This window comes from Musca autumnalis, unplaced genomic scaffold (assembly GCF_047663935.1).
Source record: "Musca autumnalis isolate F117 unplaced genomic scaffold, ASM4766393v1 scaffold_1, whole genome shotgun sequence".
In the NCBI taxonomy this organism is placed as follows: domain Eukaryota; kingdom Metazoa; phylum Arthropoda; class Insecta; order Diptera; family Muscidae; genus Musca; species Musca autumnalis.
This window is the reverse complement of record NW_027411644.1, coordinates 102,492,092-102,512,687: the sequence shown is the minus strand read 5'-3', so window position 1 is coordinate 102,512,687 and position 20,596 is coordinate 102,492,092. Positions and strand designations below refer to the sequence as shown.

Below are 20,596 nucleotides of genomic sequence, written 5' to 3'. Positions count from 1 at the left end.
AGTTTGACGAAGAAAATCTTTATAAAAATAAAGAAATATGTATGCAACCGATCACTATGAATAACATTTAAACACTATCATGCATCAACACGCATAACAAAAATAAACCAAATTTGTTCTCCGATACAGAAATTAAAACCCGAGCACTCAATTTTTCGTTCGTACTGCATCCACGTCGGCACATCAACATTTACAATGTGCTTATTTACACTTAATTTTGCCAAAGCATCACAAGGGAAAATAGAAAAATTCCCTTCAGAGAGGAAGACAGAGTTCGGGCCGAAGTCGGTCAGACGCGTCGGAAAAAACTTCCGACTTTGAGCAGACGCGTCGGACGTCCGACATTGTGTTTGCTGGGTTGGTATCAAGTTAAAAATTCGCACCCTTTTGCCCCCAAACAACTACTACATGCATCAGAAAACATTTTACTTTCACAATATTATTCCATGTATGTTCAGAACATATCATGATTGAGGGTATAACAAGTTTGGCACGACCTTAACGCTTTAATGCTTTTTTCCTTGTTCAGAAATAAACCAAAATTTTCCATTAAATTATTTCCACTTAATTTGAGGAAATACCTTAACTAAAAAATAATTTTACATTCCATAGCGTACAAGTGCTGGTGCAGTCGTAGTAAATGTTTTTTTTTTATTTTATTATTGTTATGTTTTATAATTTTAAACACACTTACCTTCAATTTCCACATCACTTCTTCCAATTAAAACTTTTAATTATTATATACAAGTGTATTATTTTATGTATGTTGTTTCCTTCTTTATTCCAATTTATTAGTAATAATATTTTTTACGAGTTTTTATTTGTCTCTTAGTTTACGTCTTTTTTATCCATAATAATGTATACATGTATATGCACTAATGTTTGTATATAATCATCATCATCATAATAATAGTAATATAATCAATTACATTTATTGTATTGCAAATTTGTTGTTTTTTTTGCCCTAAAATTATATGAAAAATATATTCATAATATATTTTCTCAGAAACTTATTAAGATTATTTTCCTTAGTTTTGTTTTAATCAGCTTATGTTTGTTTCTTTAACTTTACTCATGGCTATACTTTAGTTATGTAGCAAAAAAAATTATGGATGTCAGTATGTATTGATAATTGTTCCTAGTTTATTGTTTCGTTTCACAAAAGGAAAATCAGCAGAGACTTAAACAAACTCAATTCTGTAACAAATCTTGAAGAAACGTTTTTTTCTTCTTCTCGTTTTAATTTCCATAATCACCGATAAATGTGTCGATTATATAACGTTTTACTTCATTTATGGATATTCGCTTGTCTGAACATTGCCGTCTGCCTTGTAGCCGTGGTAATATCAGAAGTTGTTGTAGTTCACCCTGTAATTGAAAAGTAATAATAGCAGTGTGTTGATTAAATTATTGTAATGTTACTAATTAAATAACGATACACAAGTTTGAATGAATTAATTTTTAACATAACAATTATGTTATGTAATGAAATGTGGAGATTTAGATTAATTAAATAATTATACGCACTAATTAACAAGTTCATGTATGAAGTTGATTATATTTATTGTGGGCGCCACACTTCAATATAAGTTTATCCAACGTATAACCAATACAATGGATAATAATTCTTGTAAATGTATAAATACTTTTAGTAATTAATAATACTTAAATTTAAGTGTAAAACTCATGAAGCGTATGAACTGGAATTTAGGATATGTGTGCTTCTCAAATGTCCAGATATTGCTTTGCTTTGATCGGTCCTTTTCGTTTTAAATGTGTTTATTTTAATAACGAACGCATATATTTTGGATGCAAATATTTTTAAATATAAAATCAGTCAAGTTTGTCAATGCACTTGTATAGGAATTGGTATCTTGGTAATTGTTTTCCAGGAGAACTTTCACCCATGGAAACACAGTGTTTCAGAATCGCTTGTTCCTGGTGAAACTTTTGAATGTATAGAGATATTTTCAAACTTTTTTTTTCAAATTTGGCTTTATAATTATTGTTTAAAGTAAACCATTTGGCGGTAATTAAACCATTTTTATAAAAAAATTAAAATTTTAAAATTTGTTCTCTAGAAAAAGAAAACAATGAACAATTTCAAAGAGTATTTTTATTTTTTAAGTTTTAAGGCAGATTTTCCAAACAAACTGGCTGTAGAAAATGTTTGCTTTTACCACTTTTGTAATTATCCTTATATTTACTATAAGTATACTCGTTAATAAATAAATATGCAGCCAAATTTGAAAACATGGTGCCCTTATACGATGACTATAATAAAACTTGGACCTGTAAGAAAACAAACTCTCAAATTACAGCAACAATAATGCCTATTTTCTGATATTCCTGTATCATACACAGAAAAAATATTTTATGAATTTTTACATATCTTGTATTTTTTTTCATGGTTTTTACATAAGATACATGTGCAGTTTCTTATATCTACCCGAAAGCCACTTTTTCAAAAATATGAAAATAGATGCAAAATCACTTTCCTATTTTTCCATTTTCATTATTTGCTCTCATATTTCCGCTCTTGTTTGTAAATTCTCTCAACTTTGTTCTTTTTTTCTTTTGAATGGTCTCATCGTCTTACCATCACATTGACATTTACACTAAACTACCACCGTCGCAACTACTAACAGACCAAACACGTACAAAGCGTTTGTTGTCGAAAAACAAATTGGTTGTACGATATAGTTCGCATCTACAATTTTTTAATTTCTTTAGTTTTAAGGCAACATCTAATATCTCAAACTAATGGTGATAGACTCAACTTGTACATATGTATGTTCATAACGGTTAAAACTTTTTTTCAATTTTCCCCAAAATCAAAAATACCACCGCATAGCAGTGTAGAGTATGAAAAACTTCCAAGAAATACGGAGTATACAAATGTTAACCTGAAAATTGTCGGTATAGGTCCACATCTTGATATAGCCCCCATAGAGCAGTACCTCCCGATTTTCGGTATTTTGAAGGTTGTGGCCTCAATATCCCCCGAAATGGCTGACATTTGGTGTTTAATCTACGTTGGGGGTACACAACATTCCCTCAGAAATTTTTAAACTAGTTCAGACGCATCGTGTTAATTAAATAACTTTAAAAGAATAATAACTCGAATCAGGGAGTTCAGATTGGAACGGGTCCGACTATGTGATACCCTACACAACTACATTATGTATTAATTTAAAGCTCAGATAGTTTAGTTTCATTATCAAGTTCCCTCCTGGGAACATGTCCAACAGAAGAAGATATACATATCTAGCACGGAAATAAAATTCCGCAAATTGGAAATTGGATATCCCATTGGATATCAACATCGCAAGCATTTCACCCGGAATTAGGAATATGTATTGTGTTCATCAATGTTCGTAATATTATACGCGGTATTTATATCAATGTTATGTGGAAATTGTATATGAGAAGTATATAGGTTAGGTGAGGTTAGGTTGATAAGAGGGGTGATCCTAGATCACCACATGCCCATGTGGACATACACTTAAGCCATAAGTAGGCCTGTTGTGCGCTCTAATTTTTTGCGTTATGGAGGATTATCTTTTTTTTTACTTAGTCTAGGATCTCTGTCCTATTTACATAGTCTCTGATCTTTTTGAACTCGATTGTCCTAATTTGGTCGAGTCCTGGTATAATGTCATTCCCTAGTAACTGGGTTCTCAGATTTGTGAAGGCTTGACAATGGCAGAGGTAATGTTCCAACGTTTCGTCGTCCTCTCCGCATGCTCTGCATTCACTGTTTTCTGCACAACCTATTTTGTGCAGATGCGCTTTTAGACCTAGGTGAGGTAAGGATTCCTGTCAGTCTACTAATATCTTTTTTACTTAGTAAAAGTAATTCTTTTGTTTTGTCCTCGTCTGGGTTTCCCCATAGGATTTTTGTGTTTTTTCCCTTCTCTTCACTACTCCAGAGGGATACATGTGCATTTTTTGCCCATGTCTTTAGTTCTAGTCGCGTAGCTTTAAACGGCTTAGCGTTTTCTAGACTTACCGTGGGTTGCTCCTTGGCTTGTTTTGCCAAGGAGTTTGCTATTTCATTACCCCTAATCCCGGTATGCCCTGGTACCCATATAATGTTTACCTTACCGTGTTGGGAGTAATAATTTATAGATTTAATACATTCCAAGACAGTTCTAGATTTCACTGTCTTGGTTGATATAGCTCTAATGGCTGCATTGCTATCCGTAAGGATATTTACAGTGGTAGGCCTTGTGTGAGTATCAAACCAAAGCAGACACTCTGTTATCGCCCGGAGTTCCGCCTGCAGGATCGTGTTATGATCCGGCAGACGGAGGGAGATTTCCGTTTCCGGTTCCATTATGTAAAGACCCAGTCCGGTTCTCCCCCCTAGCACAGCCCCATCCGTAAACCCACAGCTTCCAGCGAGAATCTGTGCTAGAGCTTCCCCGATCCACATGTCTCTGTCAGGTATTGACACTTCACACAAGGCTACTTCACTAGTTTCAGGTATACGGTCCGATACTACCTGATTTATAGATTCACCCGTTGTGACCTTTAATATGTTTTGGTGGTATGTTTGGTGGCTCTTTTCGATCCACTCGCTCATCGACTTTAGCCTTACAGCTGCGATGGCTGCCTCATACCTTACTTGAATATCTATTGGGTGTACAAACAAAATTGTTTCTAGAGCCCTAGTCGGTGTGGTCCTCATTGCTCCGCTAATGCTTAGGCAGCATGTTCTTTGGACCTTTTGCAATATTTCCACATTGCATTTTTTGTCCATGGCTGTCCACCATACCACAGACGCGTACGTTAGAATTGGTCTAATTACGCTTCTGTATAGCCAGTGTATTATTCCAAGACTTTGAGCCTATCGCCCTTCTGCAGGTTGACCAACATATTTGGGCCTTGTTAGCCCTTTCTTGTATATGGTCTTTCCATTTAAGTTTCCTATCCAGAATTACTCCCAGATATTTAACTGTACAGGAGGTATTTATTGTCTTATCTAGAAAAACTGGTTCCTCGTAGTGTCCCATTTTCGTTTTTCTAGTGAATAGACATAATTCTGTTTTTTCCGGGTTGACGTTCAGACCTCTCGGCCTGGCCCAGTTAAAAGCAATTTTTAGAGCCGTTTCTGCTCTTCGACCGAGTTGATTCGGATTCTTTCCCCTCAGAAGTATTATAACGTCGTCTGCGTAGCAGACTGGGTCAAATCCTTCTTCGGTTAGGGTCCTCAAGAGACTGTTTATGGTGGTAACCCACAACAGAGGTGAAAGAATCCCTCCCTGTGGCGTTCCTTGTCCAACTTTGTCTCTTATTTTCACGTCGTATAGCCCGCAGCTTATCCATCTGTTCCTTAGCATGTGGTTTATCCAGTTCCTTAAGGCCCTGTCTACCTGAAACTCGTCTAAGGAGTGGATAAGTGTCTCGGTGCTTACGTTATTGAAAGCGCCTTCGATGTCGATGCATACAGCAAGTGTGTACATTTTCATTTCGAAGGTTCTTTCTATGTGGTGTACTACCTCATGCAATGCGGTTTCCACTGATCTGCCTTTAACGTATGCATGTTGTTTGAATTTAAGCATATCGTTGGGGATCTTACTCTTTATCATGGTGTCGACTGTCCGTTCCATTGTTTTGAGTAAGAATGAAGTTAAACTTATCGGTCGATAAGATTTTGGTGTTGCATAACTTGCCTTGTCAGGTTTGGGTATAAAGACTACCCTTGCCTCCTGCCAGGCTATAGGAGTGTATGCAAATTTTAAGCATGCATTGAAGATCCCGACCAGTTTGGACGCAATAAAGTCCACTTCCCTCTGTAGTAAAGCCGGGAAGATCTGATCTGGTCCAGCTGCTTTATATGGTGAAAAGCTTAAAATGGCTTGTTGGACCATTAAGCTGTCGATCTTTGGTGCCTCTTCCGATGAGTTAATACATTCCGTCGATGCCTCGGTGTTAACCATGGTATTCTGCGGGAAGTGCGTTTTCATCAGAAGGCCTAGAGTTTCTTCTGTTGTTTCAATCCTTTTTCCATTTCCATCGACCAATTGCTCGGTCTGTGTATGGGTTTTAGATAGAAACTTTTTAATCTTTGAAACGTCATTTACACTATCCACCTGTTCGCAGAAAAGCTTCCAGGAGTTTCGTTTGGCGTTTCATCAGGTTGCCCAAGTCTTTCTTTTACTCGTTTACCGAACTTTGTCCAATTTGTTTTGGATTTGTTTCGGAAGGTTATCGGGTTAGGCGATGGCCTAGCTATTTTAAATATAATATACTTATGGTCTGAGAAGGAGTGTTCCTCCAGGACCCTCCACTCGTGTACCTCGTTTATTAGATTTTCTGAACATATCGTTATATCTAGTACTTCCTCCTTAATTCTATTAACAAAGGTTGGTGTATTCCCGGTGTTAAGTGTAATCAGGTCGTTAGTATTTAAGTAATCTATAAGGGCTTGACCCCTTTTGTTAATGTTAGTACTACCCCACGAGATGTGGTGAGAGTTAGCATCGCTACCTACTAGTACTTCGTTACCTGTTTGCTTTATCCTTCTCACCAGTTGCTGCAATTCCGACGAAGGTGGTAATGTCGGGGAGTCGAACGGCAGGTATAATGATGCTAGGTATATGTTACCATTCCCCTGCTTCAATACTGTGACGTCCGACGATGACAACTCTGGAGAAAAAAGAAAGCATAAGTTTTTGTGGCATATAATGCAGGTCCTCGGTCGGGATCCCGTATTTGCGTAAAAAAGTTGATAATTTATATGGTTAAGTCCAGAAACCTTGTTTTTTATGGTCCAAGGTTCTTGGATTAAACCAATATGTATATTACCTTTAGTTATTTTGAGAAGTATATACATTCAAATCAAAAATTTCAGTAACAGGTTTTCTGGGCTGACAATAGTTTTTGTAAAAATTCTAGATTATGTTAGTTCATACCATCGGTATTGTAAAGGATTTTTACAATATTCCTGAAATTCGCAAGTTGTTTTTGTTTTCTATGTTTGGAGCAAAATATGGTATTTTTGGATTTAGAATACAAAGTTTGAATAAAACAAATAAGTGTTTGGAACAAAAATGGATATTTTTTTCCCAAAAAAGGCGAAAAATATTTTTTCTCTGCGTGTACGCCAACCTACTTTGCATAATTGTAAAGATGGGATTTTCTATTTTCATAGTCAGACTTTGCTTTTGGAATATCCCCAACCAAAGTTGTGATATTCGTCATTGTAATTAAAATCGTAAAAAGTGGAAAGTTGGGTTTTATTTGCGACCGTTGTTTGACCACCTACGACAACCTACTCGTTTGAAAGGTAATATTTTCTACTTTTATAGTCAGGTTTTGCTTTTGGTATAACCCTTGTAGAAGCTGAGATATTTGCTTTGGATAAAACGTTGACTTTTTCTCCAAATACATTTTTTGCCCATTCCGACCCCTAAATATTATCCGTCCATCACCAAAATCTCCTCCGGGACCCTCATCAACACCCAACATTTGGTGACGATCCGGTCAAAATTGCGCCCTGTAGCGTGATTACAAGGTTTAGATAGACAGACGGACGAACGGACACACATAGCTCAGCTCGTCGAGACATTCATTATGGTAGGTATAAGCATGGGTCTACGACCATAATATTATTTCGATGCGTTACAAACTTTTTGGCCAAAACCAACTTATAACACCGTCCCCACATAGTGCCGTAGGGTATAAAATTTATAAAAAAATCAGTGTTAGAAAATAATATTTGCTCTCAATCTCTCGGAGAGCATAAGACAATAGGTTGAATTACAAGGGTTGAAAACAACACTTGATGTGCGATGAGCAACAAAGTAAAACAGAAAATGTTATTGACTATTCAAGACTACTTAGCAAAGCATACCCAAGTGTATAAAAATATCCATTTTTAAATAACTTATTTTTTGAGTGGCTAGCCACACTCGTGCATATTTTGAGAGTGGCAAGCAACACTTGCATTTATTTTTTAGAGTAGCAAGCCGCACATACAATTGTTTTTTAGCATGTGGATCATTAGTGTTAAAATCAGCTCCTTACGCATTTCAGCCGGAACTTCCGGCTGTATTCTCTACTTTTGATGTAATGTTACCAAAGAAGCTTTATATATTTTTATACCCTCCACCATATGGAGGGTATAATTAAATTTGTCATTCCGTTTGTAACACATCGAAATATTCGTCGGAGACCCTATAAAGTATATATATTATTGATCAGCATAAAATTCTATGTCGATTTGACCATGTCCGTCTGTCCGTCCGTCCGTCCGTCCGTCAGTCCGTCCGTCCGTCTGTCTGTCTGTTGAAATCAAGATACAGCTCGCAATTTTAAAGATAGAGAGTCAAAATTTGGCACAGAAGTTTTTATTACTTGCAAGATGGTTGGTATTGAAAATGGGATACATCGGTCCACGTTTTGATATAGCCCCCATATAACGGTACCTCCCGATTTTCGGTATTTTTAAAGTTTTAGCTTCATTATCCTACCAAAATGGCTGAAATTTGGTACGTAGTCTTCTTTAGGGATATACAAATTTCCCACAGAATTTTGTCGGAATCGGTCCACACCTTCATATAGCCCCCATAGAACGGTACCTCCCGATTTTCGGTATTTTTAAGGTATTAGCTTCATTATCTTACCAAAAAGGCTGAAATTTGGTACGTAGTCTTCTTTAGGGGTATAAAACGTTCCCCCAGAATTTTGTCGGTATCGGTCCACACCTTCATATAGCCCCCATAGAACGGTACCTCCCGATTTTTCGTATTTTGAAGGTTTTAGATTCATTATCCTACCAAAATGGCTGAAATTTGGTACGTAGTCTTCTTTAGGGGTACAAAACTTTATCCCAGAATTTTGTCGGTATCGGTCCACACCTTCATATAGCCCCTATAGAACGATACCTCCCGATTTTCGGTATTTTGAAGGTTTTCGCTTCATTATCACACCGAAATGGCTGAAATTTAGTACTTAGTCTACGTTGCTGGTATAAAACTTTCCCCCAGAACTTTGTCGGTATCGGTCCATGCCTTCATATAGCCCTCATAGAACGGTACCTTCCGATTTTCGGTATTTTGAACGTCGTGGCCTCAATATTCCACCGAAATGGCTGAAATTTGGTATTTAGACTTCGTTGGGGGTACTCAAACTTTCCCTTTAAATTTGTCGGTTGGGGGTACTCAAACTTTCCCTTTAAATTTGTCGGTATAGGTTCACGCCTTCATATAGCCCCCATGGAAAGGTACCTCCCGATTTTTCGTATTTTGAAGGTTGTGTCTTCAATATTCCACCAAAATGGCTGAAATTTGGTATTTAGTCTTCAATGTGATGTAAAACTGTTCGCCAGAAATATATCTGTACAGGTCCACGCTTTCATATTGCCCCATTTGTGACTAAAATTTGTCGGTATAGGTCCACGTTTCGATATAGCTCCCATAGAACGGTACCTCCCGATTTTCGTAATACTGAAGATTGCGACGTCAATATCCAACCGAAATGGCTGAAATTCGTTATTTCGTCTTCCAAGAGTTATAAAATATTCCAGAAGAGTATTATCAGTATAGGTCCACGTCTTCCTAAATCCCCATAAAAGCGTACTTCTTGATTTTCGGTATTTTTTAAGTTTTAGCCACATTCTCTTACCGAAATATAGGAAATTTGATATTTAGTTTTCTTTGAGCCTAAAAACTTTCCGTAAGAAATTTGTCGGTATAGATCGACGTTTTGAAATAGCCCCCATAGAATGGTGCCTCACATTGTTTAACCAAAATTGCTGAAATTTAGTATTAAGTCTTCTTCATACACGAAAGGAAACAAATTATTCCATTTTACTTCAATACAACTTGTGGTGGAGGGTATAACAAGTTCGGCCCGGCCGAACTTAACGCCGTTCTTACTTGTTTTAACTGTACGTATAGAAGTTTTTGGACTCGATGGCATTAAATACTTTGCTGGACTCAGTTCTTGCCTACGTCCTCGCCTAAGGCGAGTCGAATTCAAATTCGTTCGAACTACAGCCAAACTTCAGTTTTTTTGAAAAATATTTTATTTATTTTTGTTTTCGATCAAATACAAATTGTCTACAATAAAATTAGTTTGGTTTACTACCAAAACTTCGAACGAATTTGAATCGACTTAATGAAACAGACCATTAAATATTTCCTACATTAAATTTATTGTTTCAAATGTTACATAGTTCTGACAAATGACAATCGGTCATTATTGAACCCCATTAAATTATTGGGTAATAATAAGCAAATTAATAACAGAGACTCCACCCTTGCCCATTGACCACTTGTGAACTAGTAAACGGTTGGAAACGTGAATTTTGGTCTCATTTTCCGACAGATATGTATGTGCCCTCATCGTGTGTGAATTTGCGACTATGACCAGATCGAATACGGACTACACAAACAAAATATTTTCCCCAAAAATATGTATTCAGGGAGTTTTTTGAATGTTGTGGCCTTTTTGGACGAGCAAACTTGCCAATAAAAATATCGAAAAATTTGGGATATTTATCTTAAGGATTGTGGACGTTCCGAATAAATGCAAACGTTAAAAAAATTTAATATAGATTAAAGCTTAAAATTTTGCGGAGACGCTACCTGTAGAAATGGAGCTACATAGTCCATTGTTATAGATGGGATTCTACCCGGTATTTACCCAAAACATGGGTAAATACCAGGTAAATACCCAGTAAATGCCTTTTTTGGGTGTTTATTTGGGTATTTAAAAATTTATATTGAAATGAACATTTTGTTTTTCTGTCATATAGAAAATCAATTATGCAACAAAAAGACTTGAAAGGCGGTTTAACCCACTTAGCGCCGAGAATTTTTTTGCGATAAAACTCAAAATTTTTTATGAAAATTATATTTTTGAGACTTTTTAAGAATTTGTTAACAAATAACTTTATTCTCTAAAACGGATAGTTTTCATGCAATCTGGCTTTCTTTTAAAAGTGCCAAAAAATTTTGAGGGTAATATTGGTGTATCCTTGGTTTTTGATTGAGAAAATACTCTTACTATATTTCTAACAAATCCCTGACTTTATATGATTCTAACATTTATGATTCAATTTTTATCGCATTTTTAAATTTTTCATCAAAATTCGAAAATGACAAAAAAGTAGATTTTTTTGAATAGCTTGGGGTTTAGGCTAATTGCGTATAAATGCGTAGATCAAATTAAGGGTTATAAGCGTGAAATGACAGCTAACAGACAATACTATAACAAAATGCAAAAAACCCCACAAAAATATTCGAAGAAAACTGAGTTTTACGTCAATTTTTGCAACAATTTTTTGTGACGTTTAAACGACCAGTGGGTTAATTCCGCTATCTTGACAATTTCCATTTTTCATTTAAAGCGTTTAAGTTGTATGTGGAAAAACCTCAATTTTACCGAAGATGACCAAATTTCAAGATATCCATCTTAAATCTAGGATAAAACTGTTTGATATAAGGAATATGATGAACCAATTGCTCTAAATACTCTAATATACCAGAAAATATGCTGTTGCTATTTTGGGAGTTTTATCAAAATATGGAACGAAATAGGTCATGTCTCAACAGTTTCCATATGCAAATAAGATAATCTTAATAATATTGAATCGAAAATTTGCTAAAATGACACGTAAATTTCTGGGTATTTACCCATTTTTACCCAATTTACCCATTTTAATGGGTATTTACCATTTGGGTATTTACCCATTTCCCATCTCTATCCATTGTGAAAATGTATATTATTTTGGGAGTCATTCCTTTCGATATATACCGCGGTCACAAACTATTTTAGTTGGTCAATGTAGCATTAAGGGCTTTGTCAGGAAGCATGGACTTGTACACGAAAAAATAGGACATCTCTGTAAACAAGACTACAAGGAGTACGTTTGGTTAAAATATCCAAAGGATCATCGAACAGTCTTTAAACTGCACTTATGTTGAACTATTGTGAGAAAGGTATGTACCTGTAGATGTTGTCCATACATATTCTCTTGGAACTTGATGTACGTTTGGAAGCAATATTACGATATTTGAAAGAGTGGAATGATATAATTCATATTAGATTCGATCTATGTCTGGAAGAAATATTGCGATGTCTAACGTTTAGACCGTATCGACTACTCGCTTCGAGGTATCGTGGAGGTATCGATCGAGATCCAAAACTTGAACCAAATCGGTTTATCCGTTCGAGTGTTATCATACTCTCCAGCCTGCCCGACAAACAGAGATTCAGACGGACGGACTGTGCTAAGTAATTCCAACTTGTCTGAAACGAATTTCGTCCAAATATATGTGGAGTCTAAAATCATTATTACGATGAGGCAGATTTGTGTCGCGTCAAAGTGTATATAATTTCGTAACCCTAAAGGCTGTGGCTGCAATTATACTTATATCGGGCCCCTGCACCCATCTCTGCCCCCATCCCCCCCTGCGTGTGGGTTGATGCCAACAAGTTTTTTTATGTTCCCTTCCGATTTCTGGCTTAACCTTACATTTTATAGACCTATGCAAAAAAGAATGACAGAAAACTCCATGAAACTCCTGAAAATTTGATGCTTGAATTTTCTTAAAAAAAACTATTTTTTCCAAATTTACAAGTGTCATTCTATTTCCTTTGAACCCCTTTTAAAGAGTGTTGTGTTGGGCTTTTGGAATCTCAATTGATAGAAAACCTCCACACAGAAAATTATGAGAATAATGTGATTATCAACCGTTCAGATATTATTCTCCTCCAAGGAATTATTCTTAATGTTAAGAAAGAGCTCAGTAGTTACTAATTGTTAATATTTTGGTGGTTGAGGGTATAAAAAGTTCGGCCGGCCGATTTTAGCGCCGTTCTTACTTGTTCAATATTTAAAGGGAATAAAAGTTATTATAGTCAATAATAAGCAAAGGATCATTCATTTGTGCAACAGGAATATTTTTTTGCGTTTTTTTTCCATTTTATAGTGAACGATTTCAGGTATTTTGACGTTTTTAGGTTTTCAGACCGAAATAGCTGTTATTTATTTGCCTTCTGCGGTTCGAAGGGGTCAAAAAATTTCTCCACGAAAAATTTTGGACATAGGTCTATTTTTTGGTATAGCCTCCCGATTTTCTTTTAATTTGAGGTTTTAGCTACAATTTTGAAACGAACTAGCTGTAATTTGACATTTGAGGTTGTCAATGGACACGAAAATTTTCATCCAAAAATCAGTTTCCCAGTAGCCATAAAACGTTTTCACTAAATTTTCGATATAGTTCCACTTTTTGGTAAGCGTACTTCCCGATGTTCGACATTTCGAGAATTTAAGAAATTTGCAGTATTTCTAGACCGAACTTGCTGTAATTTGACTTTTGGAGATTCTATTGTTCATTACACTTCTCCACCAAAAGTTGTCAATATAGTTTGCAACATTTTTGACGGAACTGTTCGAAATTTGAAATTTGAGGTTCCCTGCAGTAGCAAAACTTCCCGACCAAAAATTGTAAGCATAGGTTTATGTTTTGGTATTGCGCCCATATTCAATTCAATTCAATTTGTTCTTTATTTTCATATAACGTTATAAAAATTACAAATTGGTAATACAATACATAATAAGTTTGACTTATAAAGAATATTCCAGCATGGTTATGTAGAGAACCGTCCGCTGGGATGTTGAGTTGTTATTTAATTTTAGTATTTGGCTGTTTAGTAATTAAATTCTTCTATTGACATTTTTCTATATTTTAGTGACTCTTTCAAAAATTGATATAAATTTAGCCAACAAAAGTCTTCACCACCATTTAGTATGCTAATAACTTCAAGCGCATCCAAGAAATTTTTATTAAAAAATTTAAGTCTTGAGTATGTCAAAATTGGGCACTGACCATTAAAATGGATTATTGTTTCTGCTTCTCCGGTATTACATAGAGAGCATGTTTGATTTTCAGCGTTTGCGTATCTGTTACATCTTAATCGAAACAGATCTCCTCTAGCTTTCATTATTAACGAATTTGTTCCTGCGTTACAGCTTCATTGCAGTATAATGGACCAATGCCGTGCTCAAGGTATTTGTATATTCGATGCTCGCTTTGTTGTGCCTTTTGTATATACGAAGCAAACTCTTTCTCTTTTAATGCCATTAACAGTTTATGACCGGCGCCATCCAACATTTCTTGTTTGTTAATATATTCACATTGTCTATATTGTTTTCTGCAAGTTTTGACATATAATCTTTGATCCAAAATAAATTTCTGTTTGCCAGCTTCAGGGCGAGTATTTTTGGCAGCCTGTGATTGCCTAGGTCAAATAAGACTTTTGTCAGATAGTTTAAATGGAGAGAATATGTGTATACATAACCCGGTTCATATCTGGTTTTCAGAGATATTATGTAATTTGGCGTTGATTCTGGTAGCTTCAATATTCTTTTAATGAAATACCGATATAGTTTTTCCACCTCATTAAAATATGAATTTCCCCATATATGCGCACCATAGCTGTGTATGGAACGACAAACAGCTAAAAACATTTTCCATTTTGAAGTTAGATTTACTGATGGTCTACATATAAAATGTTTCCATGTTGAGTTTATTGACATTTTGGTGGCTTCTTCCTTTTTGATCATATGTTTCGTAAAAGAAAATTTGGGCGTTAAAATCATGCCAAGATATTTGTGTTCTTTTACTATCCTTATTGCTTCACCTTTGAAAGTCCACTTTTCATTTCTTGAAAGTATATCTCCTTTCCGAAAAACCATTATCTCCGATTTCATCTGGTTTACTTCCATTCCCCATTTTTTACAGTAATCTTCAAGTTTATCAATCATTCTCTGCAAGATTAAAGGATTGTCCGCCATTAGCACAATATCATCCGCGTACATTAAATGTCGGATATTTGTTTCTTCTACATATAGTCCCCCACCAAGTTGATCATGCAAATCATTTAAGTAGATCGCGAACAGAATAGGAGCCAAAAGGCAACCTTGCTTTACTCCAGTAAAAGTACTAAAATATTGTGACAGCTCGATACCAGACCAAACAGCAGCTTTTGTGTGTTGATATATATTCTCAATAAAACGAACTAGTTTCGCCGACAACCCAATTTCATATAGCTTATAGATTAACAAATCCCTTGGCACTCTATCAAGGCCACCTTAAAATCAACGAAGAATGCATACACTTTCTTGTTTTCTCTCAATTTAATATTAACTATTGCAGCTAGATTAAGTATATTGTCTATAGTAGAATAACCTTTTCGGAAACCCGCTTGATATTCATTGAGAATTTTGTGCCGGATTACCCAATCCTCTATTCTAGTATTCAGCATTCCAATCATAGCAACGCAATTCAAAAAAGATATTCCTCTAAAGTTGTATACATCTGTTACGTCGCCCTTTTTGTGAATTGCCCCCATATAATGGTACCTTCATATTGTGGGTTTTTTAGGGTTTTAGTTACATTATTTGACGGAACTACTCGTAATTTGACATTTTAGGTTGCCTGTACCCAAAAAACTTTTCCACCAAAAAAATGGTTCACACTTTGATATAGCCCCCAGATAAAAGTACCAACTGATTGAACACATTTTTTAGATTTGACAATTTAGGCATCCGTGGTCGAAAAATGTTCGCCCCTAAAATTGTGTGCAGGAAATCAAATCAATTATTCCGTTTTTGTTAAGAATAATTTATGGTGGAGGGTGTAAAAGGCTCGGCCGAATAATGAATTTTAATTGTTATTTGATTTTCCATATTCTAAGAAAATAATAGCACTTTGCAAACTGTTTTCGACATGTGTCCAATATTATTAATACAAATTGTATAACAATCCCTTAAATCTATTGGAGAAGACTTTACTAAATTTATTAAAACCATTATTAGTAAAAGTAATGGTAACCTTCGTCAAAGCTTTAATACTAATAAAATAGTAATAAAGAGCAATCATGGTTTCGATTTTTATTGTTGCGTTACAAATTGTTTATTATTAATCCAATACTACAATTTCATATACAGGCAAATTACACTTAAAATTTCGATTTGTCCTTCTTTTATTACTATAAAATGGAATATGAACATTTCAGTGACACAATGCAATTGTTTTTTTTACTTACATACATACATATGTATGTATGTTTATTGAATTGTAACAAAATATAATTACAACATGTGTATGCTTTGTTTTATTATATTGTATATTATATATAATACTTACATTGAAACCCCTGCCAACCTCCACATCAGCATCCAAAGGCAATGAAAATAAACGTTTCGAAACGACAAAACTGTTCGACCAGGAACAATCGATGTATATCGTTATGAAATCACCATTTTTTATGCTGTCAAAAACAAAGGAAGAAACAAAACAATGAACAGCCAACAAATATGAAAATTCGTAATAAAATTAATTTATTTTTTTTACTCCACATAAAATAAAATGTAATAACATTTGAACATTCATTGTCGAACAAAAAACAAACAAGAACAACAACAACAAAATAACAGCATCCACTATGACCAATAAAAATGTAAATTTCAGTAACTCAACAAGGAGCCAAAGGCATTTTATGTTGAATGCAAAATCATACAAACGCTTACCGACATAAAAGGATGTTCAAAAATACATTTAAACTACACACACACCCAACCTCATACGACGATACACACATATGCATTCACACAACCGCTCAAAACATTACCCACAAACTTTTACCCACCTTATGGCCACTTGATGCCACCGATAGTCGTATAAATTAAATTGAATGGGCAGCATTTCAGTGGTTTTATCTCGCTCCAAGTACAGGTGTAAACCATCCCGATATGTTTCCAAGTACAGATTGTGGTGTACCATTGCGAATGGAGAATATTGTCGCCGTTGTCGCAGCAGTCGTTGTTGTTGCCGAGTTATAACTGTCATTCTGCCAATGAGGTTAAGTTTCCACATTCATAATCGGGTTAAATGACAGTTAAAGGAGAGCCAAGTTTGTTTGATGTCGCAGATAAGGATAATATGAAAAGAAAAAGAAGTGATAAAATTGAATTAAGACACAATAAGTAAACAAAGGGGGGAGGAGTTTACAATAAAATGCAGGTTTAACAAATACACACGTGGAAAAGAACTCAAAGGAAGTGGATACGGCGACATGTACAGTCAGAACGAAATTTTGTTAACAAAATATTTGTAAGAATCTCAAATCGAGTATTGTGATTGCAGAGGGACGAATCAAATGTCTTAACCGAAATTAAAATTCGACTTTAATGACCTGATTTTCTAAGACGATTCGAAACCAGTTTTTATTATTTATGTTTATCTTAAACATCTCCAAACTGTGTCATTTTTCGATTTTAAAAATGGATACCAGCCGAACAAAAGACTAAATAAATTGATAATTAGATAATCATGGTTTGGGAATTATATGAATGGGCATCCGAGCCAAATAATCTACGAATTATTACAGTGAGATTTTCTCAAGAAGATGATTGTTTAAATATGAAAGAGGCGTTGAATTTGAGAGGCACAAAAAAACGCCATTCAGTAATACCCACTAATCTTGGTACAATAATCGCTAAACCATTTTCAAATTCGAAAATTGATGCAGTTTTTAAGATGTTTAAGATAAATTACTAAATAAAGCAACAAAACAAATGTTAAACAAGTAAAAAAGCTTTAAGTTCGGCCAGGTCGAATTTTTTATACACTCCACCATAAAATATGCTGAACTAAAACGGAATAATTATTTTCTTTCCTTAATTTATTTAATCGAGCTTTATGACCTAAGGAGATTACATTGAAAAAATTGATATCTAGCGAAGTCCTACACACACATAAACCGATATGCGACGAGCATTTCGTTATCTGGTAAGGCTAACATCCTCAGGCGTATCAGATGTTGTTGTTGCTAGACAATTTTCGCCATTTGGATCCCCTATTTATACATCCACAATTTTAGGCGGAGATACTTTGTGACCACTGATACCTGAATAAGGTAAACAAACATAAAAATGTGTTCAATCTGTCGGGAACCTTATATGGGGCTATATCAAAGTGTGGAGAAATTTTGTGACTATTGGGAACCTCAAATGACGAATTGCAGATATTTGGGTCAAAAATTATATGGGGGCTCTACCAAACCATGGACCTATGTGGATAGTTTTTCGAATTACAGATAGTTCGGTCAAAAATACCGAAAATGGGGAGGCACCGTTATATGGGGGCTATACCAAAACATGGACCTATGCCGACAGTTTTTAGCGGGCATTTTTTACGATTACTAGGAACCCCAACAGTCAAATTACAGGTACTTCGGTCAAACATTTTAGCTAAAATCCTCAAAATACCAAAAATCGGGAGATACCGTTATATGGGGGCTATACCAAAACATTTTCCTATGTTGACGGTTTTTGGTGGAGATGTTTTGTGACCATTGGGAACCTCAAATGTTTAATTACAGGTAGTTTGGTCAGAAAATGTAGTTAAAATCCACAAAATACTGAAAATCGGGAGGTACCGTTATATGAGGGGCTATACCAAAACTTGGACCTATGTATGTTGACAGTTTTTGGTGGAGATGGTTTGTAATTACTAGGAGTCGCAACTGTGAAATTACAGGTAGTTCGGCCAACAATTTTAGCTAAAAACCTCAAAATACCGAAAAAAGGGAGGTACCGTTATATGGGGCTATACCAAAACATGGACCTATGTCGACAGTTTTTAGTGGAGATATTTTGTGACCACTGGGAACCCCAAACAAGACATTACAGGGAGGTACCGTTATATAGGGGTTATGCCAAGAAGTAGTCCGATATATCTCATCTTCGAACTTCACCTGCCTATGGAAAAAATACATATTTTTTATTTGTTTCAAATAATTTGTTTTCGTTTTGGGATGATTAAAAGTGTATAAAATTGTGAAAATGATATCAGTCATACGTATTTCTTCGGGGGAGTGGCGGGTCGCACGGAAGAAGCATAGACATGGGTCCAAAGGTCAAAAACTTCAAAAGTAATGGAAATTTCTTCACATTTCAGTTTCAAAGTTTAGAGTGCAGTTGCATCATTTATTAGCAAAAGTCAGAAGTTTGAGTCTCGAATGTATAACTAGCGGTATCATTGGTAATTTTGGATTCTATAAACTTAAAAAGTTTTAGAAAGCTCATCAAATGATAACTATACACAAACATTGATTATATAGACAATTCCAGAAAAAAAACGCCGGTAACCTTTTGATACCGGCGTTTCCTTTTTCTGGAAGTGTCTATAACCTCAATGTTTGTATTTAGTTATCATTTGATGAGCTTACTAAAACTTTTTAAGTTTATAGAATTCAAAATTTCCAATGATACCGCCCGTTATAACTTCAATAGATCAGTATGCATCATTTTGATATGGACCAAATCCCTATGCTCATATGTCTTTCGAGTCCCAGACTTTTGACTTTTGCTAATAAATGATGCAACTGCACTCTGAAATTTGAATTATTAAATTGGCAACTGAAATGTGAAGAAATGTTACTTTTGAAATTTTTGAACCTTGCACCCATATCCATGCTTCTCCCGTACGACCGGCCACTCCCCCGAAGAAGTTCGTATGACTGATATCAATTTCAAATTTTTTTCACTTTTAATATCTCCAAAACAAAAACAAATTATTTGAATCATATAAAAAATTATATTTTACGAAATATTGAAGATTTTTGAATTTGGTTCAGTTGCATATGTTTTGACCATTAAATTTCAAGGCGTATTATGGATTTTCATATTTTTTCAAAATTTTTGTCGTATAACGTGTCAAAACTTTTTATTTTCTTATATTTGAAGCAATAAGCTATAAATAATTGCAAAAATACTTAATTATACTGTTACGGAATTAGGGTTTGAACTTAATCCCGTGTAGACGTTGTTTAATTCCCCGATACGATTTGTACCAAATAAAACAGGGTTCGTTTTAGATTACGATTCCACAATGCTTTATTGACTTTATTCACTTCCGATATTCACACAAGACTTCACTTTAGTTGGTTTCCACTTTACTTCTTTACTTACACTTACGGTTTAAATATCGCGTTCAGATCATAACTAACTAGGCCGGCAACTGCACCCGCGTATTTATATCCGCTCGCCGATACATAGAAGTTTCTAGCATCCCTCATGTAGAATGTTCCACTATGTTCCAACGAGATCCGGATGCACATACACACATACCCGTATACAAACAGACAAATTTAATGTAAACAGTAGGGCAGCGGCAATAAACACGCGAGAGCAGTAGGGCATATAGGTGAATGTAATGACGTAAAACAAATAAACAGAAAAAGAGAGTGAGATTACAAAAACTATTTAGGCAAGTAAAAGTGTAAATGAGGACTCAGTGATGATTTCATAATTGGAATAATAGTTGTTGTTGCAGATATAAATAAGAGAGGGAGAACTGAAAACGTAAACGATAGTGATTGGAATTCTATAGCGTAATTGTTGTTGTAAACTTGATTTAAATGAACAAAATGCTTACTAAAAATTTACGTTACAATTCAAATTCTTAACTTAACAGATATTCATCTAAATTTCTTAAATCTATCAGTTATTTTCGTAACAATACTTTCAAAAAAATAGTTTAAATCAAATTTTCTAAAACGTAATTTTGTT

General features: G+C 35.0%; 1 protein-coding gene across 1 annotated transcript in view; it reads right to left on the bottom strand.

The window, feature by feature from the left end:
• Positions 1–737: 737 nt before the first annotated feature.
• LOC141403803 (uncharacterized) overlaps positions 738–20,596 on the bottom strand; it is a 118,414-nt gene continuing 98,555 nt past the window's right edge. The window contains 4 exon segments of the mRNA XM_073986787.1: positions 738–1,368; positions 16,170–16,293; positions 16,672–16,796; positions 16,798–16,872. Coding sequence (XP_073842888.1) covers positions 1,240–1,368; positions 16,170–16,293; positions 16,672–16,796; positions 16,798–16,872 — 453 coding nt within the window. The 3' untranslated portion in view covers positions 738–1,239.